The sequence below is a fragment of the Enoplosus armatus genome, chromosome 22, assembly GCF_043641665.1.
Source record: "Enoplosus armatus isolate fEnoArm2 chromosome 22, fEnoArm2.hap1, whole genome shotgun sequence".
Lineage (NCBI taxonomy): Eukaryota > Metazoa > Chordata > Actinopteri > Centrarchiformes > Enoplosidae > Enoplosus > Enoplosus armatus.
Window position 1 is genome coordinate 9,220,454 of NC_092201.1, and position 24,549 is coordinate 9,245,002.

The window sequence follows — 24,549 nt, forward strand, 5'->3', positions numbered from 1 at the left end:
GTTGTGAAAGCAGACAGCAGCCTCCTTGTTAAACCTACTGAATAACCAGTTTAGCTTGTTGGCTTTTTTCAGGCCCCTTTCAATGCTGTTATTAACTTTATAGCCTGTGATGGCACTCATGCCATTCCACACCTCCCTCGAGTTGTTCAGCGCTGTGGTTGTTCTTGTTGTCTTCCTCTTGAAGGCTCTGTTTCTGTGGATCAGTAGAGCTTTGACGTTTGTGATCACCTAAGATTTATTGTTGGTGAAACAGTTTGTGTACAATCTTTGTGGGCACATTACTGTCTACACAAAAAGTAATATACTCTGTAATGCAGTCTGAGTCCATTTACGTCCTCCCTGTCTGTACTGCATAATACATTTGCATAAGATTCAACTTTAAAATGTAAAATGATATGCAATGGATGCTATCTTTATGAAGCTAATGTTTAGCAGCTGAGTGGTGTAGATTCACAAATATGGTTATTGTATAGTGTATGGTTAGTGGTTATGAGGTTCTGTACTTGCATTACTGCAGCTGATAAGCTATGTTTCCAGCTCTGATCAGATCCATGATCAGATTAAGGGAGACACTGTGTGTGTTATGCACTGCCAGTAAAAAACTTGTTTTGGGAAATCTTTTTGCTGGCCTCCAGTGGTTTTAACTCTCATCTTGCTGCAGTGATGTAGACGCGTACTCCAGGCAGTGCACAGTATACTGTGACATCACTGTTGAGTTTTATTACAGGTGCAACGAAACACACACCATAGGTGAAAAGCAGAGAGGTGAAATAAGATAAAACATGCACTGGTGGCAAAATCTTTAGAGTTTTTAAAGACTTCTGAAGTAAAATTGAGAAACTTTTTTTATAAAACAATTGGCATTGTATAAAACAAAAAGACAAGACAGATATGCATCGTCAGATATTGCTGGTATATGATACTGTTTACAGACATGGTGGTTATAGTATCATTGTTTAAATCACACGGCGTGGCAATAATACAGCAGAGGTATTGATCTAAGATTTTAGCAATGACACAGGAGAAGACTGAATTACTGTATCGCCTATATCACAGGATATAACATGAAGTCAAAACGTTGTGCAGTGCAGTGGTCATGGCACAGGACTGGAGCTCTGTCAGTAAAAGTGCAAAACGGTACAGTAGATGATGTGAGTACAGACTCTACTCACATCATCTTCTAAACCACTCCACAGGGCTGCGATTCATTCACTTCATTAAAAATAGAAATAAAATAAACTGCATTTGGTGTAATGATGAAAGAGGTAAGCGAAAAAGGTATTTAAGGCACAGTCCTATGTATGTCTGTATATGTCATATGTAGCTGTATTCTCGTCTATGTCTATAACTGCTGCTATCTCATCACTTGTATAACATTGTGAGCTTCACCACAGCTCTTCAGTTCTGGTAACAGAGATGGAAGAGTAAAAAAACTCTTAATCGTCAACATTGCATTCAAAAGTGGTGCAATTTTAAATGTAATAATACTGATATTTTATGACAGCATTAACCTGAAACAGTGGCACTTGTTGGTTACGTGTGTGAGAGCTTTGAGCCCCCAGCATGTAGCTCAATGGACGGAGTGAGACACTACAGGGCTGATGTAGAAAAAAACTAGCAAGTGGAGATTGAGTTGGGATTTTGTTTTGTTGTTTTTCGAGCTTGATCCATCAAATGGTTGGTGTTATTTAGGGTGAGCCACTGATTTTGGCATCCCGAGTTTCACTAGAAAAAAAAAAGACACTCTTGGAGGTGAGAGAGGACAGATGCTCTTCTCTTTTTCTTTTTACACGCTTCGATCTGACATGAGCCAAGCACAACAAGGAAGTCCAGAGTGGGAGGACAGCAGGCAGGGATGAAGACTAGACAACAGTGGTTTCTCCTTTCTTTGACCAACAGCCACTAAAGAAACTTCAGACATCTTCTTTCTTACTGGTTGCTACACATTTTACATAGCAAAACTCCATACCTTGTCTTAATTCTGTCACCGGCTCACAAGGTGTTGGTATTTACACAGATGTGTCTAGGTGCTGCAAAGAACAGGGTAGTGGTGTATGTACAGTATCAGGGATGAACATGTGACCATCATCTACTGTCAGAAATCAAGTTCCAACTCCTCCTTCGCCACGTTCATATCTATGTGCTTGAGAGTCTCGTCGTGGATCGGTTTCAAGCGTTTGGTTACCAGCTTGAGGTTGGTCTCATGGAGGATGACCTGGGTCAAGTATTTCTCTCGTTTGATCTGTTCTTTGACGGCGTACGGGACGTCGGGGATCACGTAGGACAGGATGAACTTTGTAAGGTAAACAATGTGCTGTGAGGAGAAGAAGAAGAAGACATTAATGTGTTTTTAATAATTCATTTCTTTAGTGTCAGGGAGATTTCCTGTTATGTTTATACCCACCTCTACGACAATTATAAAAGCCATTTTGGCAGCGATCACATGCCAGTAGTAGATATTGTACTCATACTGCCTGGGGTGGCCGGGAGGATACCGAAAATCTCGATACCTATAAAAGAAACATTTAAAAAAAGTTTCCTTCAGAACCCAAACAGAACATGACTTCTTTTCAAGTGCCTGCAAATGATGAAGTTGTATTTTGTCCACAAGTTCCCATCACACCATTATCTCTCTCCTTTTTGCCATTTACATAAAGAAACAAGAGACCACGACTTACAACTGTGAAAAGAGTTTTGTCTCTCCCAATATGTTATATATGTATTTAGGGAATAATTCATCACATGAATATTATCAATAATATTTTTACATAACAGTACATTACAATATTTTTACATTATAGTGATAGTTAAAGTGAAAACTCAGATACAATCCAACAATAAATAGAAGACAGCAATCTTTGTACCTGCAGCTACTGATGTTGTAACGTGTGTTCAGGGGCCTGCTATCCATGGAGAAGTCGTCTGTGTTGAATATAGACAGCGTGCTGTTGATGTAGCCCTCCATGGTGTTATTAGTGTGGCCTCCATATGGGTACACAGAGAAAGACCAGTAGTAGACCAACCGTGGAATCATGTCTGATGTAAAAGCAATGATCATGGCCTGTTGAGACACCAGCACACAAAGTAAATGTAGTGAAAGCAGAAATCTGATCATTAAATTTGTTTCTGGCATGTGCCTCTACACCAACCAGGTCAGGGAAAATGCTGCATACTTGCTTAATACATCTGGCATGAGTCATTGCTTAAATAAATACAGCTGTACTCTACTTTTGTAAAGAGAGGTGTAGACAGAGAGGTGTAGAAATATATGGTCATTTCAACAAAAACTCAGTGTAAACAGTTATTTACATTTGTTGCAACAGCCAATATAGCGATGCCTTGAAGAATGGGCTGCCAGGCTCCTATATCCTGGGCCTTCTCTGGCACGATGCGGCGAAACTGAGTAGTGATTTTCCAAGCATCAACTCGAATCTCAAACAGGTTGTTGACCAGAGCCAGGACTGGGGCCAGAGGGAAGGAGGCCACAAACAGGGTCACAAAGCCAAACTGGATGACTGTGAGGGACAAGACACAGGATTCAGCTGCACCAGGTATTTTTAAATTGATTATTTATTGCGTGTAAATTCTTACTCACTTACGAGTTAGTTTCAAACTACTTTACTAAATCGGGCTGCACCATTAAAACTTCAAGACTGTCTTAGCCTCTAAAAACCTTTGTAAAAGGACAAACTGGTTGCTAGTAAATAGCAGAGTTAAAGGAATAATTACTGTACTCGTCTTCAGTGGTGCACATTCATATTCTTGTTGTATTTTCCTTCTTGCTGAGAGTGGTGTTAATCTTCTCATCTAACTCTTGGCAAGAAAGCTAAGAAGTATTTCCCAAAATGTCTCTTAACTATTCCTTGAACATCATCATTAAACAGCATTTGATGTAAACATTTAACAACTAACCACAACTGTACGTAAGAACTAGTTTGTGTGGCAGCTCTAAGATGAGGGGACTGAATCATCTTACCCATCTCAAGATATTCATAGAACAGTCCTAGTTTTGAAACAGTCTGGAGCCGGTAGTCTTGCTCCCAGCGAGGAATCACCTTCTCTGAGGTCTTGGTGCAGTAGCGGGAAATTAAATTCTTTACCCACCTGTGGAGGGGTGGAGGAGATCGTATACAGTAACAGCGGCTCAGTATGACAATAGAGAGTTGTTGTATGATTAGCTGTTAGCCCTGTGGCCTTGACACCTGTTGTAAGCAGCAACTTCACTTATGTTCACTGGAGACATGCTGCACCTATAAGCTGCCATTGCGTTACTTCATTGTATTACTTTTATACTATTTTATTTGACAAAAAATTGGTCATAGATTCTGACTTCTTACGGTAGCAAGACCTCTTGGATGTTGTTCCAGATGGCTTTCCCACCCATGATGATCGAGAGCTGAGTCGTCAACTCAATCAGACAACCACCAGGATCACACTGCAGGACAACAAGACACAAAGCAAGTGTCAAGAAAAAGAAGTGACTGAGGTAGACGTGTGACAGCTAGATGGACAAACTGTACCTCCTCATTCCGGTATTTTCCCAAGAGATAAACAGGTTCTCCAGGAAAGCCGACAGCTTTCCCTTTGGCAAAGGCGATGTAGAAACAGGAAGAGTAATAGTTGACGAACTGAAAGAGGAACATCTTCAGAGTCAAGCTGTTCTCGTAGTCTGTCTTGGTTCGCGGGAGCTCTGTTGTTGTGTGTCAGATAAGAAAGGATTTCAGATGAAACCATGTTCAAGTCAGGAAAGGGCAGAAGTAAAGATTCAAACTCACCAAAGTTGGTGATCCAGATGGCGACACGCTCATAGAGAATATTGAGGATCATGATTACAACAAAGCTGATGAGGGAGGCTGTGACAGCAGTGGCCATCTGAGGAGTCACATACTCCTTTAAGGGTTCCAGCTCCTCAGCTGACCTGAGTTTAGCTGAAAAGGCAAAAAATGCAGCCAGGCGGTAGACAGTGATGGCCACAATGGATGCCACGATCAACAGAATCTAATGGACAAAATACAATTAAAATTAGTTTATTCTGTATTGAAATTGAAACAATTGGTAATGCTTTATTTTATGGGTCTGTAATTTCTGAATAATTTCCTAATTACTGCCCAGCTGGACATGCAGAAATATGTAATTTGTCTACATGCAAGTATACAATTCAATATATATGAAGAGTTGAGTTTCCAATAATGAATGAGTAATGCATTAATATTGGTTTGAATTGATGGTTTCTTGCAAAGAAGCTAGCATTTTCCATATAACTAGAACCAAATTACATATTCATTCACTGAACGTTCTTAGGAAAGTGTCAGTGAATTCCAGACCAGTAGAATACAGTGTTAGCAAGAAGGATAAATTGAAATAAAAACGCCATTTTATTTTTACATTACCCAGAATAAGACCGTCCCAATTCCTATTGACACCCGAACACATCGTCCACAGGCTGTAAAGGGCACTTTTTCTTTCACCTAAATCACAAACAAACACGATGAAATACTGGACTTTAACAACAACATGACATTTTTTTTTTTAACAAAGTATCTCTAAATAGTGTGTGTGATTTACCCCTGTGACAGGGTTTTTCCTCTCATAGATACACTTGGCTTCATATTCTGGGCGAGGTGGCTCTTCCTGCTCCAGAAACTCCACAGTGTCCCACTGGTACTCCAGCTCCGCCTGGTAGCGCTTCCAAAACTCCAGGAACAAAGTTACTGCAGCCAGGAAATGAACAGGAGCAGGAAAAAACAAGCAGGGCAAAAATGAGAAAGAAGGAAACAATTAAATACACACACATTGTCAGTGTCTTCCTCCATAAACACTTATGTGCTGTAAATTATGTACAGAAAATGATTGCTTTTCCTTTAATTATACCAAAGATGAGGACAAAATAAACACTTCTGTGAGCTTGGGTCTAAGCTGGGGATGTTAGCATGCCTGCATTTTCTCTGTGGAAGTGTTTTATTAAATTGTATAAAACTTACCCCAGATTGACATGAAAACCGCAAATACCAGGGTCCCAAAGTTATCAAATATACAAAGTTTCTACAAAGATGGAGAAAAAAAGAGACACGTGGTAAAAAATGTCACAGTTCTTTCCTGCTTACATGCAAGTCAGTTGAAAACACAACCGTCGCTGTGCCACCGGGGGCAACAGCAGCCACACACATTTAAATCAGGAAATTCTGTAACTGCATCGCGTAGTGCTGCAGGTAGGACTGTATTTAACACAACGTGAGGAGTTCCAAAGAACAATCCTCAGAAATGAAAGCAAATCTATGTGCAGCGACCACTGTGGCCTCAAGTGATAATTACACATGTCGTAACAGTAGCACAAGTGGAGACAAATCCTAAAGTCAGTGAGCTGACTCAGTAATGTCTGTTATATGTGTATCTGCTAACATTAGCCACAGCCAAGCTCATCGGTTATACCAGTCCAAATCAGGCTGTAGCTGAAATGAGCGAGGGTGGGTTTTATTGCTAATGAATTCAACTTTTCATTTATAAGAGAAGAAAAATATTATTTATTTTTCAATGGTTTTAGAGGATATATTACACAGATCATTTTTTTGTCCATTGCATATTGAGCGACATTAATGGGAGGACAAAGTGGAAAACAAAATTTACAGTTGAAATAAATTAAAACTCACTTTCGAAGCTTCACAGGTGCTGTTCAACCTCCAGTAATTGCATTCCTTGTCACACTGTGGACACATGACAATTCTTCCTCCAATTTCAGGGTCGCACACCTCTTTGCTGCCGTATTTTAAACACAGAACAGAGATTATTAGACAGGGACGTCTATAAAAATGAAGCTAAGAAAAACAGCAGGGTGAGAAACAGGCATAATTATGAATTGTTATGCTTTAACGATGTGGATTCATCTCCAAAACATGTAATTTTAGGGAGTGTCTACACATAAATGTACCTCCAGGTGCTGGTGTCTTGAGTCCTGTATCCGTAAATGAAGCAAGCCAGTCCCACAACAGCAGCCAGAGCGAGCATTATCGTGTAGAAACCCAACCAGGCAAAGTAAATGCCGATCTTCTCCCCATAATACTTCCTGTGGAAAGAAACCAATTGTTTTTTAAATGACAACTACCGTGGCTCTACTGCTCACTCAGGAAAACAAACCTCAACCTGCAAGGACAAACACATAACAGTTATTTGAGCTGAGTAATTCTACAAGTTTAAGTTCATTTTTGTGAAGAGAACATGATTGTGTTCACCTTATGAGGTCAAGCGGTTGCATTTTGTAGAAGCTTTTGGGGTGAGCCCATTCCTCATAGAGCAGAAACCTCTCGTTGGGGCAGCCCTCTTCTTTGGACTTGACATTGAACCTGCACTGAAATAGCCAAGAGGGAAATAAAACACAGGACATTTTTCAGTGATTTCTTTGGTCACCAAAACCATGCTAAATGTCACTGTTACAAACTGTTTACAAAAAGCAGCATCACTTACGTCATGGAGGGGATAGGCAGCTTTGTACACTCCACCATCCAGCAGTTTGGTGATGCCAAACTTCTTTATGTTCCCTCGTATTTCATAGGGGGCACGACTCAGGATGTAATACGCCTGGAAGAAGAAGAGGGTTTTAATCTTTGCGGTCAAGTTATCTTTGTGCTCCTAATCTGTTTACATACTTTGATGCAACAACATGAGACAACTTGCCATCCTGCTCCTCATGGACTGCGTGAAGAAGACATCTTTGTCCCTCACATAGAAGTACTCCAGGCGGTCTTTCTCAAAGGGGGCGGTGAAGAACTCTGTCTCCGTCCTGATCACGTCCTCGCTGGGGTAGAAGTGCTTGGTGATGCAGGAGAAGAAGCGCCACGGGGAGGGGTGGGAGGACAGGTCGTTGGGCTGAATGGGAAGCTTGATGTGCAGGACCTCGGCGTAGGTGCACAGCACGTCCCACGGCATGTGAACTTTCACGAACTGCAGTTTCTCATCCACCACCTGCAGAACACCAAGACGGATTGTTTTAAGCACGAGATACAGTCAGAGAAAGCTTCCAAAGAGGTGCTGAGTGCAGTCTACTCACAGATTGTGTTGCCTCCAGCTCCAGTCCCATCTTCATCAGGCTGGCCTCAAAGTACTCTCGTCGTCTCTACAGAGGTGAAAACAGAAAGCTGGCCATTATGATGACAATTTCTGTACCGGATGTACAGACGTCACATGACTTACGTGCCAAGCCTGCAGTGTAAATACTGTGAGCATTTGCCAAGGGTATGTACACAGAAGCCTTTAATTTAGATACGTTTATTTGACTTCACAGCAAATGTCAAGGGTTACACAACAAAGTCCATGATTTCTATTGTGGTATTTCATGTAAAGAATGTGATATAATTTTGTTGTTTTAAAGTGATCTTAAATCATGTAAAGAGCAAATTGTAGAGTTGGACATGTTCCTTTTCCATAACATAGGCATCATTTACACTGCACATAGTGGCAATGAATACTGCAAGCAAGTCAGAGCAGGTTGTTGTTGGTTAAATGTCATCAAATATGGCGCAACAGTGCCACAGCTTTCCCAAAACACATGAAAAAGCACTGAATTAGTATGAAAAACATATTCAACTAATAGAGAAAGTAGCTCACCAAGATGCTCAAGTAATGCAACTGCTTTTAAACTTTTTAATGAGTTATTTGATCAGTTGAGATCATTATCATCCAAGTCTTTCTGAATGAATACAAACAAACATCTTCACTCAGCCCCACTATGTCAGTCCCATCCTAAAGAATACCTTTGAGGAAAAGCCAAATACCTTTACTGTTTGTTTTAGCCAGCCCTGTTTTCATGGGACACAGGGAATACCATAAGAGCATTAACTTTTAGATAAACATAATCAAATATTCAAAAGTCAATTCAACATCATTTTAAGCTAACAATTTAGGTAAGACTATCTGAAGCGAACCACGCCCTTCCAGCAGAGCAGAAAAAGGGTTTTGCAACTTCAGTTTGACCCAAGTTTGGCTCTGGAAAAACAAACTCAAGGGAGTGCCTGGTAGAGACGGTTGAGCCTCTCGTCCCTCACTGGATTCAGTTTGCTTTGGGATGGTTATGAACAAGGAATTGCCTCAGTCCCAGAGGATCTGCGGTGAAGAAGCTCAAGAGCTCTGACTTGCAACAACTCTACCCGCCAGCCTTTTCCCAGGAACTGGTTACAGCGGGCTGATCTGCTTCTACACATGAGCTTCTGGGAGTTGCAGGGCACGTCCTCAGCCTCTACCCATTGCCTCTACTTACTGCTATCATATATCAGTAATCAGTATCAGTTAACTTTTACCATTTACCATTATGATTTCAGCCTTCACAGGGCACAGTCTCCATTTCAAAACCACTTTGGGGTTACAGTTGCAACATAGTAGGTAACAGTCTCTGAGGTCTGTGGATCTACAGCATGTCTAAGCATTATATTACACTGTAAACCTATTGAGAAAGACACTGGTAGCAACAAACAACCCACCTTGGTATGTCAAGTTCATGTCTCAGTGTCCTTAATTTGTGCACTTCAACCCCTGCACAGATCCCCTACATTTAGATGTGTGTTGTGTAAAAAAAGTAGTTAGCTAGATAAATAATAATAGCGTCAGACGAGTTTAGATAAGGAGGCTGAACTGATTTGAATTTTCTTGGCCAGGTTTTGGTGGTTTGAGTGGAGGAGTAACGCTCTTCATTTCCACAGCTTCCCTCAGGGCACGTAGCCAGCAGCTGTACTCAACAACAATTAGAACGTGTGTTGAATGAATGCGAAGTACAGCAGAAAGGAACTATGAAAACAATGTATGCTCAGCTGTTCCCTATCCTGGATGATTAAAGGTGAAAGCATTATTGTGCACACTGTGCTGAATATACACTGGTAAAAGTAATTACTTTATCCCGCTGCAAATAAAAACTCCCTTTACAAACAGGCAAGAGTCAATACGGTTGGCATGTGTAATAAAACATACAAGGCATACCATATTCAACCATATATATTCTTAGAGGCAGTAATGAATATCTAGATCTCACCTGTATTCCAGTTTGATTCTGTTGTATCATGTTTGATTCACTGCGCTGAACCGCAATGAACTTGTTTTGCATACAATTTATGTCATCAATGGACTTTTATCCAGCTTAGTTTTATCCAAAAACTACAATTAAAAACAACCATTCACATGAGTGTAAACAGAATGTTATTCATTAAGAGAAATGACTTGCCACCAAACCTTAATGTAAAAACTCTAAAGATTCAACACTTCATTGTCATCATTGTCATATTGTTATTTATTGTCATATCAGTGTCCCAATAGCTTCAGGATTTGGGACGCTGACCGGTTCATTGCATAATCATGTTTATGATGAACCAACCAGCTCAGAAAGATTTAAAAAATGAGAGACCTACCTTGCGCCGCTGGAATGTGTGCCTCTTCTCAAAGTCCTTCTTGTCCTCATCTTCATAGACCAGGATGAAGTCGATCCTCCTCACACCATCATTGAAGAACAAGGAGTCGGGTTTGTCATTAAACTCTGCCTGAGGGCAAAAACAAGGCTCATCAGGTAACTCCACCGCCTGAAACTCATACTCCTCTTCCTCCATGATGTCGTACATGATGCACAGAGAGAAGACGAGGACGGCCTGTGTGTGGACGGTCTGTGCGGAGACACTAACCTTGACTGGCCTTTTTAACGAGTGATGTGGGCCATGCAGGAGAAGTGGGAAGAGTCAACAAACATTATCATACCCGCCCTACAGCTCTCTCTCTCTCTCTCTCTCTCTCTCTCTCTCTCTCTCTCTCTCTCTCTCTCTCTCTCTCTCTCTCTCTCTCTCTCTCTCTCTCTCTCTCTCTCTCTCTCTCTCTCTCTCTCTCTCTCTCTCTCTCTCTCTCTCTCTCTCTCTCTCTCTCTCTCTCTCTCTCTCTCTCTCTCTCTACACAATCAGACTTGTGACACCACAAGGTATTAATGAAGCTCTTGCTAGCATATTTAACAATATCTCCCCTTTGCTAGCTAAATGATAGTGCCTTGAGAAAAACTTGAGAAAAGGTTGATTCTTTTGGCTACAGTTTTCACAGTATGACAACATAATTCAAATAATCAATCATTCCATCTACACCCACACACATAGTGCATTTGATTGATGACACCAACATTATTGTGTTGACTCACCAGTTGTGCTTTGGCTACTGTTGTTCCTTCTTTAATACTGTGATATGTTGGTAAAAACTCCTCAGGGTAAACTGTGGAAAACAGACACAAACATGGGAATACAGACATTATAATAACAATCAAAGACACACAAAACTAGATGTATATTTACTTGAGCCTGACTGATACATTAGCAGGCTGATATTATCATGCTGTATGTTGGGGTATGCAAAAAGGAAATAAAACTTTTACTGGCAGCGATTTTATGCATATCTGTATATGTATATTACATTTGATGTTGTTTTGTAATTAGATTTATAGTTTATATTTAATACAGTAATAATTTCAATTACATTTATTGTTCAATTGTTTATTGTTACTGTTCAACTGTAAAATATCTTCACAGTGGTTACTGCTCTGATCATTTATCCGTTTCTAACAGTTTTTTCACCATGTAGGATCTATAAGTGCCAAACTAATGTAACATTGTGTCAACATCTCAAATGATTTGAATGATCTGACAAACTGAGGTCTGTTACTCTGTTACTCACCATTTTATTGTAAAAATAGTTTCCAGATTATTGATACTGCACTGGTTGTCATTGTAGGAGCAACATGTTCTACAATATGGTGTTCTTATATTAAATATATAGACTCATAGAATTGTACTTTTATGAAAAGTACAAGTAGACCTTGATTTCTAACTTCCTTTTTTGAAGCTAATGATATGATTCGCTGAACTGGAACATCAGAAAGCTGACAGCTGAAACTCATTACATTAATTATCATTTCCTGAGAAGTAAATTATTATGTGGCGCTCCTCTGAATCACCTGTGTGGGACGGATGTCATAGGGTTACATCATCATACATTCGGTTTAGCTGGCATTTACCTGCAGTTCAGCTGGAGCTGTGCTTGTTACAACAGAGCAACCAGGTCCAACTTACTGTGGCACCCAGCCACGTTTTAAATATTCAAAAGTTCTGCTTTGACTGAACCAGTTATAAACCACAGCTTAGCTAAACAGATGCTGAGACACAGCAAGTACGACACAGTTATGTTATGGTAAACCTCATAAACATTATACCTGCCTCATAGGGCTGCTAGCATGGCTGCAGACTCTGTCTTGTTTTATCTTTATGTGCCAGTGAAGGTGCTGCTGACCTCCCACGTTCTTTACAGCCCTGCTCTACTTCACAACCACACTTTCACACCTGGAAACTGACCAGGACAATATTCATGTTCTGCCTCAGTGGTGCTCACTGAAGCAGCACAGACTGTTACTCATTTGTCCTATAGTCTGAGAGGTTTGAGCCAGTGACCCTCCTGTTACAGGCCAGTTTCCCCAGACGTCATGCTGCCTTTTTTTTTTTACTGCTTGCACACAATTTCCCACTCACCACAATGTTACATTACTCCCTGGAAAAAGAAAGAAATAGGTCACCACCCACTGCAGTGTTTCCCCAAATGTTCATTTAGAAATCTGCATTCAGTATTCACACCACTGACCACATCACAACTAAACAAACAAAAACAATATTTTATGTATGCACCGTTATATGCCTCATAATTGTATTATATATTTTATCATTTGTATTATAAATACCTTTTTTTTTTTTTATAAAACAGCTGTCACAAGATCCAATATGGAAAGTCCTGCAATCTTTCCATATACAACAGAGAACGATGAGAAAACTAACGGAAGACAGATGGTGTTTTCAAAACACTTCCCATAGTAACACCCTGGGAAACTTTGTGGAATCACTGCTCATCAAACAAGGCTTTCCTTTGACAAAGTCCTCTAACAGCACAACAGTCTAAACTCTAACAAAGCTTGTTATACAAGAAAGTCTTTAAGTATTTTGACATAATGACTGTGCCTTAGGCTATTGGTATTTTGACTTATAGTAACAGCCTGGCCTTTTAATATCTGTCTCCTCTCACTTGTGAAAAAGATGGTTCAAAGGAGGAGAGATACATTAACTTTATTAGCAGCTGGTTCACTGTTTATCCACGTCGTATTGCAGGCCTAAATCCTCACAGTAAACTGTAATACCACACGTGAGGTAAGGATCTAAAGTCTATGAGGGATTGATGGTTAAAAGGAAATTTGTTTTTGTTGTTTCCTGCGGACTGGAGGTCACACTGTAGTACCCACATCTTTGTTTTATCAATTGGTCTGTGAAATAAATCATTATCCCAAGAAAACCTCTGCAACCTACAGTGAGTCAGTAAGTATGATTCTGTTGAAAAGCATGTGCACTCTATGCCCACAAGCTGTCGATAATAAAACTCTGCTTTCTCGCCACAACCCACCCAGCCTGTGCTCACTTCCTCCCTAAAGAACATCCTCCATACCGACACACGAAATAATAAAAACAGACCAACAAACAGAAAAAAAGCATCATCTCTAACAGAAACAGCTGTGCCAAACTGGATTTTTCTTTCATTTTGTGCAGCACAAAGGTGCATGATACACATTTTATTCGACCTAAGGACTAAAACACACAACTCTGCAAGTCACATTTAAGTGCCCCTCCTGCCATCTGACAGGAAATTCTTTTCTGCATCAATGACTGGGACATTTCATGACATTTGGTAAAAGTTGTGTAATGTCTTCCTCAGGAGCAGAAGCAGCTCTAAGATCTTGCTTCAGTATTATTATCAGTATTCATTTTCATTGAAACAGCTCTCTCCCTAATATGCACTGACCTGCAGTAACGCTGTCAGATCTGGGTTGAGATAGGCATCACAAACGTCATAACCACAGTGTTGGGTACATGTTAAAACAAATCCCACTTCCTGTTTCACCATAGTGTTCATTTTGCACATTATTAAGTTGAAACAAACTACAAAAGTATCATCTGAGCACGCACTGAGTTTTTCTGCTGTTATCACATCATCACATGCGGCAACAAAATATGAACATTAATAATTCATTATGAGTGAATAGAGGCTCCATTAAATAGAGTGCACTTTGGCATGCCCTATGTGATCTGGCGTGAAAAGCATGGGTCATTTCCATATGGCCGGGGCCTTTTTAAAACTGTATTACACACGGCTATTAAAGTTAACCCAAAGGACCATTTGTCTCTCAGTGACCTGTGAGTTTTAAAAAAAAATGCATGCAATACCAGACAGCATATCACTGTGGACAAGACAAGACAAGACACAAAGGAGCTTATAGAGTGAGAAATCAGCTGTCAGACACTGCAACATACTGTACTGTGGGTGTACGTTTCTATTATTCCAAAGTTAAGTTATGGTTTCGGTTTGTTGCGTCGGGAATGTAAGAAATGCAGCAAACAAAAGAGTGTGGAGAGACGCGCTCAGCTCCTGCCCCTAAAGATCGAGGCCTGTAAAGGAGCCACATCAGAGAAACAAACAGGAACTGGAGGTTTCTTTTAAATGGATGATTTCCCAATATCTGCTGTCTATATTCATCTGTATTGCAAATAATGGTGGTGTGTGAGCTTGTGCCCTCTTAAAAATGTGTGCACCACACCCCCACTGGTTGTCCTGTTACAGATGCCATGTGCACAATCTGAACGTTAAACAGACTCATGTACTCACTCACACATGAATTTAATTTTAACATACCCTCTATATCATCATCATCTACCCTTTAAAGATGACAACACAAAGGGGTCATGTTTCATAATGGACATAACAGAAATGGACAAACAAAAAAATAGCCCCAAAACAGTGTAAAAATACAGTTTTATAAATATAAGTCTTCCACTAGACTTCTAAAGTACGAGTATCTCAAAATTGTAATTAAATATTATAAGAGTGAATGTACTTGATTGCGATCTACGACTTTTGAGCTCATTGAAAACGTGTTCAAAAATAAAGTTAGACCCATGAACGCATCACCTAACAACTGATGTAAACCAAGTCTCAGATATAAATCCGGACAATACCCTTGAACCCCGCACCACATGCACACACAGACGCCAGATCTCCAGCGAGAGTCAAGGCTGCGCTCTCTCACCGACTTCCTCGTCTATGATGCCCAGTTGAGGATCACCCTCGAAGTCCTCCATCTCAGTCATGGAGTCCATCTCGAAGATGTCGTTGCTGCTCATGATCCTTGTCGGTGGTTTCCAGTCACATCACAGAAAGCAAGACTCTTAACTGATTTAACCCCAGCCTGGTGGCTATTACAATGGCTTTAAAGCGCAGCCCCGTCCTCCGCGCATTCTTGCTTTATTTCTCAACATTGATTCAACCGCATAAAGTTTTTGGTCAAGTTGTGACTTGGAGAGAAGAGAAATCAAACGGGTGGGGTCGGAGGCGGAGGAGAAGGAGGAGGGCGTTCATGTTGTTCAGCCGCCTTTGACAGATCAAGTTACGCCCACTTTACGTTCCTCAAAAGTTATGTTACTGGTTTAGTTTTCTAATCAACTGTCATCTAACATCTGACAGTGTGTGGGGAAAAATGTTACATCACCTTTACATTGTTTTATATATTTGAAATGTGGAGGGATTCTCCTAAACAAACCGGATATTATGCTATGGTCTACTTATTTTGTTTTAGATGTTTGGGATTCAGGATCAACACTTTGAACCTTACCCCCCATGACTGACCTCTACCACTGACCATTACCGTTAGCCTAAACATAAAGGGGGGAAATCAACCATTACCTGATATCTTTTATATATTTTCGTAATCGCACAGGTGTCAGCTGTCTGCCCATAATGATAACATGTTTGCCTGACGCGATCCGGTCTCTGCCCTGGCCTGCCACCGCTGGCGTAGCAGAGAAGAAGAGCAGGACGGAGCGCGGTGTGTGGAAAAGTCGGTTTTAACCGTTGGTTTGGCCTCAGGCAAACATTTAAACAATCCGACAGTAGACAACGGTATGATAACGAAACATCTTTCAAGTTTCAACCAGTTGCTGAATAATAGGTCAAATATCAATTTTTTTTTAATGTTTTTTTTTCCTCCCTAAAGTTCGCTATGTGACTCAATGGCGTACGGAGCGCCGCAAATGGAAACAGGAACCGTCTAACAGTGCGGCTCAGCAGCTAGGGGAAGGAAGACGATGACGGAACACCACAGGACAGATTTCCGCCAATAACAAACCTGCTAGCTTGTAACGGCTAAAGTTTATTGTTTGTGCTAGTCATTCTAAGTGTGTAAAAATAGTGAGGTAATGGTCATTTGGAAGTAGGTTGAATAGAAAACATCCATCTTAGTATCACACAAATGCCACAATGGGTAAGTGTTTATGTCGCTGCTAATAAACGTGAATCAGCAAACACAATATTCCGGCTAATGTTAGCTGAAAGGCTAACGCGGTGGTCAGTGACATATTCCTTTAGCAAGTAGGTTAGTCATGTTAGCTTGCTAACGATTTGGAGTTATGTGTAAATAACATGTCCTGAGAGTGTTTGGTTCTCTCGTTTGGTGGTCAGGTTGTCCGTTTATTAGTCAAAACCTGACATAAAGAGAGCAGCACAGTTTTCACTCGGTTCGGACAATTTACTTAGCTTTCCCCAGATTTTCTCTAGGCGAGTAAACAGGCATAACATCAGGCAATATTTAGTAGTGTTGAACTTGGCAGTTTATCTATACCAATGGAGATTGCGCTGTCCACCACCAGCAACCACATCAAATAATTCTATATTGCTGTAGTGGTAATTAGGAAGAGAAATATTGCAATAAGATGTGTTGTGTTTGTAATGTTCTTACAATGACCGCTGTCATAACACTGTACTTAAAACATATTGTATAACACAGGCTTTGGTTAGCTTATATGTATTTGTGTGTATGTATTTATTTATCCCATCCCATCTTTGGAGTTCTGGGTTGTTATATTTTAGGCTGTCTGTATGTTTTAGAACCAATCACACAAAGGAGTCATATAAATGACCAGACACGAAAATAAAATGAATCCCATTTATTCATTCACACCCAGATTGTTTGAAGCAGTTGATCTCACTTTCAATCATGTCAGCCTAAATCCTGGCAATTCCTATGGGAGAATCCTGGGAAATTGGGATCAGATATTATATGTTTACACTTAACGGTGGTGTATTTTTTACGTTACCCTTACAGATCAGCACACATTGCAGATGTGCAAAAGGAAGATGTTCTCAGTGTCTCACAAGACAGTCTTTGTGGTGGACCACTGTCCCTACATGGCAGAGTCAAGTCGTCAGCAGGTGGAGTGCGACGTGCTGACGAAGAGTCGAGCTCAAGGGGTTATTCCTTTGGCCCCCGTGTCCAAGTCCCTGTGGACCTGCGCTGTGGAGTGCTCCATGGAGTATTGTCGGATCCTCTACGATATTTATCCAAGGGACAAACTGGTTAGCTTCTCTTTTTTGTTGTTTTTAGCTCAAGCTGTTTCGCCACCCCTTAAGTCTTCAGTGATGCAACTAAACGGACAGTTGTCGTTGCTAAGGGGAAACCTTATGTATGAGATATGCTTAGAAAGTTTTAATCAATGCAGTTACAGTGAACCAATGATGTCAACAGTTCCATTAACATTTTCTGTCACCTCTATTTTACAGGTTAATTACATTGTGAGTGATTCAGAGTTCCACATCTTGAATAGCTGGAGGCAGGAAGACCAGAGCACTCATGAGGTAATCCACTGCCCATAACAGCAATATGATTGTTAGTGTACAGTAGGTCCTACAGTGACTATTATTGCATTTTCAAGCTGTGCTTTTTAGCAGCTCCGATTTTTCACATATCGGGGAAGTGCAACATTTCCACTAAACATCAGTGACCACATTTTTGCAGAAGTCTTCTTCTTCAGAATTGGACTTGCGATATGTTTATGCAGTATCTCCTTCCCTCTGGCAGCTCATGTCAGCTCTGGCTGCTGTTGGGCCACCTAACCCACGCGAGGACCCCGAGTGTTGCAGCATCCTGCATGGGCTGGTTGCTGCGGTGGAGTCGTTATGCAAGATCACAGAGTTACAGCATGAGAGGCGCACTGCTCTGATGGACACAGCTGAGAGAGTTGCCAATAGGGGTCGTATTATCTGCCTAACCAACGCTAAAAGGTAAACACTCATTAACGTGGCAGAAAATCAACAACAGCCATCGGCCAGATGTTGATAGAGATGTATGTCTGGAGCTTTAATACATTCTCCTCCCTGTTCAAGTGAAGATAATTGTTGTATGTGGAGCTAATGGGGTTGATTGAAAGCCCAGAAGCTCTCTTGTCTCTGTTTAGTACTTTGCATGTACTGTATGTATACATGTATGGACTGATCTTATGGTCTTCATTTAGCCTATTAGTTGATATTTATAAATTAAGCTCTTGTTGTGTGTTATATAATTCTAAGGCCGTGCTAATAAGATAAGATAAGATAAGATAATCCTTTATTGATCCCTCAGCGGGGAAATTTGCACTGTTCCAGCAGCATACAGGATAGTGCAATAGAGAGAAGTAGAAGTAGAAAATCAAGATATAATAAATAAAGACTGTTATAAAAAAGCTACTAAAACTAAAAAACAACTGTAGTTTACAAATTTACAAATTCACAGAAAGAAAGAAAGAAATAAAGGTAAAGGGAATATACTGTATTGCACATAGAGGTGTGGGCATTGCACCATTGTTACATTCAGAGATATGTGAATTGTCCATTCCGGTGTGTGTGGTCTACTGGGAGCAGTGCTGATTGTAATGCAGTGCTCTTGTTGTGTTTTTATCATACAGCGATACTCATGTGCGCATGTTGGAAGACTGCATCCAAGAAACCATTTTGGAACAAAACAAGCTGGCAGCAGGCTCAGACAGGTCAGTATCAGATGATGTGGAAAGACATGTGTCACTCACTTGTTAAAATGATTTAGATTTTAATGTAGTTGCAATAGGCTGAAGTAGGGTTTTTGCAGCAATTTTTCACTTTTGACAAGGTGATAAATGACTCATAGTTTTGACTTCTTTTGTGTGTTTTAGGCTGATGGCCATCCAGCAGTGTGACCTGGTTCTAGTTCACATCCATCCACAGGGTGAGGATGCGCTGGTGTCTGACCGACCGAAGAAAGAGGTGGGTGCTAAGAAGGAAGCTCAGGGCTCAGTGTCCTGGAAAACACCATCATAGTTTTCACTCTTTCGGGTCATAAAGACACCTCTTCTCTTGTCGTCTCAGATCTCCCCTCTGCTCACCAGCGAGGTTCACAGTGTTCGTGCAGGGCGGCACCTGGCAACCAAACTCAACATTCTTGTCCAGCAGCACTTTGACTTGGCCTCTACGACCATAACAAACATCCCCATGAAGGTAAGGGGCTTCTTGCCCTTCGCCTGGCCTTGCACATGCCTCGCCAAGATTAAAACTCACATTAACTTTTAAATATTTTTTTCTTTGCTAGTACAACATTTCTGTCATGTCTAGAATGCAGTGAACCACTCCCTCTTTTTACTTGATTGATTGCTTTGTTTTTTTACTTTCTCTCACTGCCTTCACACTTCTTTTTTTTGCTTGCTTAATCTTTATGTATGAGCCCTTCCTCACCTATAATTACTCATGAAACGTAACACTTTCATCTTTTTGTTTATCTCATCTGCATGTTGATATGACTGTGAATCTGCTGCTGGTTTCATGCTGTATTTTCTGTTTTGCTAGCCCACATTAAATGTTTGCGACCAGGTTAGTACTCTTGTCACACACACATCAAAGTGAGGAAGGGTCAGAGTTTACACCACGTAGTGTGCAGTATATGTTTTGAGCTCTACTGTTGCAACAGGCTTCCAGTGTCATTCATTTATTTTGATGTGACAGTGGGTCAACAGATTTGCTGGTGAGGCTCCAGTAAAAGGACAGGCAACTCTGGTCTCACGTGGACACCCAGGGAATGCAGAGTTTGGGGTCTGCTGGAAAAGCCTGCACACCTGAAATTAACTTTTTTTTAATTAAATGACGTAATAACTACATTGACTCACCATTTGTTTTAAAATAATTCAAATCGTTTGAGAGTGTTTCTGCCAAATTCTGATAAAAAATGTGGAATATTAATGTTGCATTCAAGTGTTTTTATGTCCAAACATCTGTGACCAGCGTTGCCTCTTCTGAGTTAATAAATACTGTCAGTGTCTGTTAGGTGTTTACACCTTAAAAGTTGTCCAAACTTTCCCCTGGTCTCTGTCCCCCCCCCCATCAGTTCCCACTCATTCCCCTTAGTGTCTTGGTGTGGTCCATTGTGCTGTCTGGATAACTAGTTTTTTTAACCTGACCTCCAAATGTTTAAACATGATACTGCCTTTAGCCGACCTAAAAACTGCTGTTTTTCCAAGTGTAGAAAGTTGTCAAATTCAGAGCTTGTGATTAAAAAGTTTGTTTTTTAATCAGCGGTTGCCAGGCCCCATTTTTGGGCTTTGGGGCACAAACTATATGTAGCTGTTTTTTTAAGATTGGGAATCCATGTTTTATGTTAAACAAGTGTAGGCTCAGAATTGTGTGAATTGAAGGACATTTGCATTAAACACTAGTCTTTGATGTGAATAGAAGAAAACATACTTGAGTCAGCCAGAGAGCAAACCTTTTTTTTACTTTGACCATTATCATTTACCCTTTGGAACATGAAATCAGCAGTGTCTGTGCCTATATATGTGTGTGTGTGTGTGTGTGTGTGTGTGTGTGTGTGTGTGTGTGTGTGTGTGTGTGTGTGTGTGTGTGTGTGTGTGTGTCCCCATGTGTGTGTGTGTATTAGTTTGCACATTTTAAGAGCTGACTTCATACTGACCTGTACTTGTTAATGTGTCTCTGGGGACGGACAGGAAGAGCAGCACGCCAACACATCAGCCAATTATGACGTTGAGCTCCTGCATCACAAAGACGCTCACCTGGAGTTCTTTAAAAGCGGTGAGTATTAAAATGAGGCATTCGTTTTGTTTTATTGGTTGAGGCAAAACTTTAAACTAAAATAAATGATTGATTTCCAAACGTGGTGCTTATTATGTAAACAATGGAAGCTACAAAGCACAGTCTGCAGATTGATTCTATGTATGCTTGATATTTTTTTATTTCATCATTAATTATCAAAAATTAACAATTCATATGTCATCTTTGTCTTGTGCAGGAGACTTGCATATGGCTGGCACCAGCACTCGGGAAAATGGACTCAAAGAGACGATTACACTGAAATGGTGCACTCCACGAACCAACAGCATAGGTGGGTGCAGTCAGCTGATCTCTGTTCTTATTTGTCAGCTATTATTTCATTTGAAGGGTATATTTCTATTCCTATAGGTGTTAGAGGTGTTTTGTGCAGAAAAGAGAGTTATCCATTGCAGCATTGACTGACATAACTGTGAACTGAGATGCCTGATTTATTTAGTTGTATCTATTTGTTTTTCTTGTTTTCCATGTCAGAACTGCATTACTGTACAGGAGCCTATCGCATCTCCCCCACAGACGTAAACAGTCGTCCCTCGTCATGTTTGACAAACTTTCTCCTAAACGGTAAACCCTCTTTTTAATCTGTCCTTTGTCCAATTTCCTTGCCCTGTTGATTGATCTGCAGACTAATTGCTTGGCTTGTTGGTCGACTTCTTTTCTTGATTGACCTCAGGCCGATCGGTGCTGCTGGAGCAGCCGAGGAAGTCGGGGTCAAAGGTTATCAGCCACATGCTCAGCAGCCACGGAGGCGAGATCTTTCTGCATGTCCTCAACTGCAACCGCTCCACCCTGGAGGACCCGCCCTCCATCAGCGAGGGGTGCGGAGGCCGAGTGACAGACTACCGCATCACTGTGCGTTCAACTCACACCAGCTGTGTTGCTATATACATCAATTACCTTCAAATAGTGACTGTTTTTTTGTGTCTGTTTCAGGACTTTGGGGAATTTATGAGGGAGAACCGGCTCACTCCCGTTTCGGAGTCTTCCCATGATCCCTCGGGGAAGCTACCGGCTGAGAGGGCCAAATCTCAGCTGGAGCGTCACACTCGATACTGGCCAATGATCATCTCCCAGACCACCATCTTCAACATGCAGGCAGTAAGCAGCATGCAGTGATACTGCATTTGTTGTGTTCCCTGATTATAACATCTGCACGCAGATAATCTGCCTACTGGGTGTTTCATGAGAATCTGGACCATGCTGTTTTCCATGTTTCGAAGCCTCCATGTTGGCCCTCATCATTATTCTTCAGCTCATTCTTGTGTCTGTGTGTCTTCCTCTTTTCCTCCACTAGGTGGTTCCCTTAGCTAACCTGATAGTGAAAGAGACTTTGTCTGAGGAGGACGTTCTGACCTGCCAGAAGACGGTTTACAACCTGGTGGACATGGAGAGGAAGAACGACCCTCTCCCTATTTCCACCGTGGGATCCAGAGGCAAAGGCCCCAAGAGGTATTTATTGAAAAACAATTTGACATCTTCTGGTTACCAGCAGAAATTAGCATCACCGTCACAATTTCTGGAAGTAAACAGTCAGCTGAGTCTCTGATGTTTCTGCATTGTTGTTATCCCCAGAGACGAACAGTATCGTATAATGTGGAACGAGCTGGAAACATTAGTGAAAACTCACTCCGGAGACACGGACAGACACCAGCGGGTACTGGACTGCATCATTGCCTGCCGAAGCAAACCCCCCGAGGAAGAGGAGAGGAAGAAGAGAGGCAGGAAGAGGGAGGAGAGGGAAGACAGGACAGAGAAAAATGGCAGCAAAGACACAGACGACAAAAGCTGGCAGGAAACGGAGAGGTGAGTGGTGCAGGGATGTTTATGTATTCATTGTAAGTAATAACCATAGTTGGAAAAAATAATCTTTAGTGTGGTCACTAAACTTTCTGTTCTCTTACGCTACACTGAAGACTAAAGGGTTTGCTGGATAAAGAAGATCAGGAGTCGGAGGTGATCAAGGATTCCCCGGACTCTCCAGAGCCACCCAACAAGAAGCCACGCCTGTCCACAGAGGAGGTCCAGCCTCCAGAGAGAGCAAAAGGTACCAACCCTCATCATCCTTTTTCTGCTTGGAATAGAACCCACCCCCAAAGCACTGTGAAGTCATGAAGAAATCTCTGACAAACTGCTGGCCGGTATCCATGCTTACTTAATACCTGTTTCACTGGTATGAAAATATGAAAGGAAAACCAGTAGGAATGATAAAGCCTACAGTACTTTTTGTCAGTACTTCCCAGCAGTATAAAACTATTTCTTATAATTCATTAAATTAATGTGACCTGGATGCAGATAAGTGGCAGAAAAACACATAATTATCTGTATATGAGCCTGGACCAATGAGAGCTTATTCTGGCAAATACCAACTGATGACATCACCCGGAGTGTCTTATATCTGAGGCTTTGTCTCACTGTTGTTGCAGGTCCCGTCTCGCTCCTCACCATGTGGACCAATCGCATCACTGTAGCCAACTCCAGGAAGCACCAAGAGTTTGTTGGAAGAGTGAGCTCCATCAACAACAAGTTCGAGTTGTACCAGCAGCTCAAAGACGAGAATGGGTGTGTTACTTATGTCTTAACCCTGTAGATGCTTACACAGATTACACATGTACACTTACAATAACAAATACATACAAGCTGGTTTTAATAAGTATGTATAAGCCTTTGCCTTTACATGTCAGGATCACATGTAAGGATCACATCTGAAAATGAATTTCTTATGCATCGAACTTGACATTTTCCCTATTTACAGGATGGATGTTCATGAAAATGGCAAGGCCTCTAGATGATGTCTCCACGGATACAATGCTTCACCCCTGCCAAGGATGAGATTGTGGACCACAGTGTTTTTCAGACTTGGGTGTCACGTTATAGAAAACAAGGACATTAAATGAGATGGATGGTGAACTCTAACGAGGAATTTATAAAATTTTTTACCCGTTATTTTGTAGATATGCTGTTCACATATTGTGTAACACAATAAAAGCTGTCAATAGAGACTTTTGCTGGCTTCTGCACTCAGTATATTGAATGTGGAAGTGATTAACTTTGATGTCTTGTGTGAAAGAGTGATTAAATCTTGAATATGAATTATAGATAACTGCCTCTGCCCTGTTTGAGCTGAGGTTTAAAAATGTATCATTTTACAATTTCATGATTATATTTGATCTGAATTTTGCCATATACATTTCAGTGACACATTTATCTACATGACATTGAACTTTGAGACAACTGCCTTTAAGACTGAGAATATACATTTTTCATTTACATTTCAGTGGTAAAATAGTATTACTATTGTGCAAAAATACAAGATTGATCTAAGTCAAAATAACTATGAAAAGTTCTTAAAAAACTCAAATGATTGACTAACAGGCTCACTCTCATATAATCGTCATTAATCTGAATCATGTTTGATTCTGTGAAACTGGACAAATTGAGGTTGTTACACTTTACACACCATACAGTGAATTTTTGTCTATTTTTTGACGTTTGATGAATTAAAAGTCATACTGTGGAGGACGAGGCTGTAATGCCTTGTCAAGAGCTTTCCGTCCTTGCTCA

General features: G+C 40.9%; 2 protein-coding genes across 3 annotated transcripts; one reads left to right on the top strand and one right to left on the bottom strand.

The window, feature by feature from the left end:
* Positions 1–677: 677 nt before the first annotated feature.
* Positions 678–15,374, bottom strand: ano6 (anoctamin 6). Of its 2 annotated transcripts, none has more exons than XM_070928705.1 (20): positions 15,122–15,374; positions 11,150–11,220; positions 10,386–10,514; positions 8,042–8,107; positions 7,669–7,956; positions 7,459–7,572; positions 7,227–7,342; positions 6,926–7,060; positions 6,648–6,753; positions 5,982–6,042; positions 5,566–5,711; positions 5,391–5,468; positions 4,776–4,998; positions 4,521–4,690; positions 4,338–4,435; positions 3,977–4,104; positions 3,310–3,515; positions 2,865–3,061; positions 2,405–2,510; positions 678–2,314 (listed from the first exon to the last, which is right to left on the bottom strand). In XM_070928705.1, the coding sequence occupies exons 1-20, from the start codon at positions 15,213–15,215 to the stop codon at positions 2,096–2,098; spliced, it is 2,751 nt and encodes a 916-aa protein (XP_070784806.1). In that variant the 5' UTR covers positions 15,216–15,374; the 3' UTR covers positions 678–2,095. The 2 variants fall into 2 exon arrangements, with proteins under 2 accessions (XP_070784806.1, XP_070784807.1); XM_070928706.1 differs by having other exon boundaries at positions 10,386–10,510; positions 11,146–11,220.
* An 898-nt stretch (positions 15,375–16,272) lies between these two features.
* On the top strand, positions 16,273–23,901 carry ints13 (integrator complex subunit 13). The gene is made up of 17 exons (XM_070928953.1): positions 16,273–16,351; positions 17,192–17,442; positions 17,647–17,721; positions 17,945–18,147; positions 18,807–18,887; positions 19,050–19,140; positions 19,243–19,371; positions 20,868–20,952; positions 21,170–21,262; positions 21,463–21,552; positions 21,662–21,840; positions 21,922–22,086; positions 22,283–22,437; positions 22,561–22,791; positions 22,902–23,032; positions 23,412–23,547; positions 23,741–23,901. Exons 1-17 carry the CDS (start codon positions 16,348–16,350, stop codon positions 23,775–23,777), a joined length of 2,136 nt encoding a protein of 711 aa, XP_070785054.1. The 5' UTR covers positions 16,273–16,347; the 3' UTR covers positions 23,778–23,901.
* Positions 23,902–24,549: the final 648 nt, after the last annotated feature.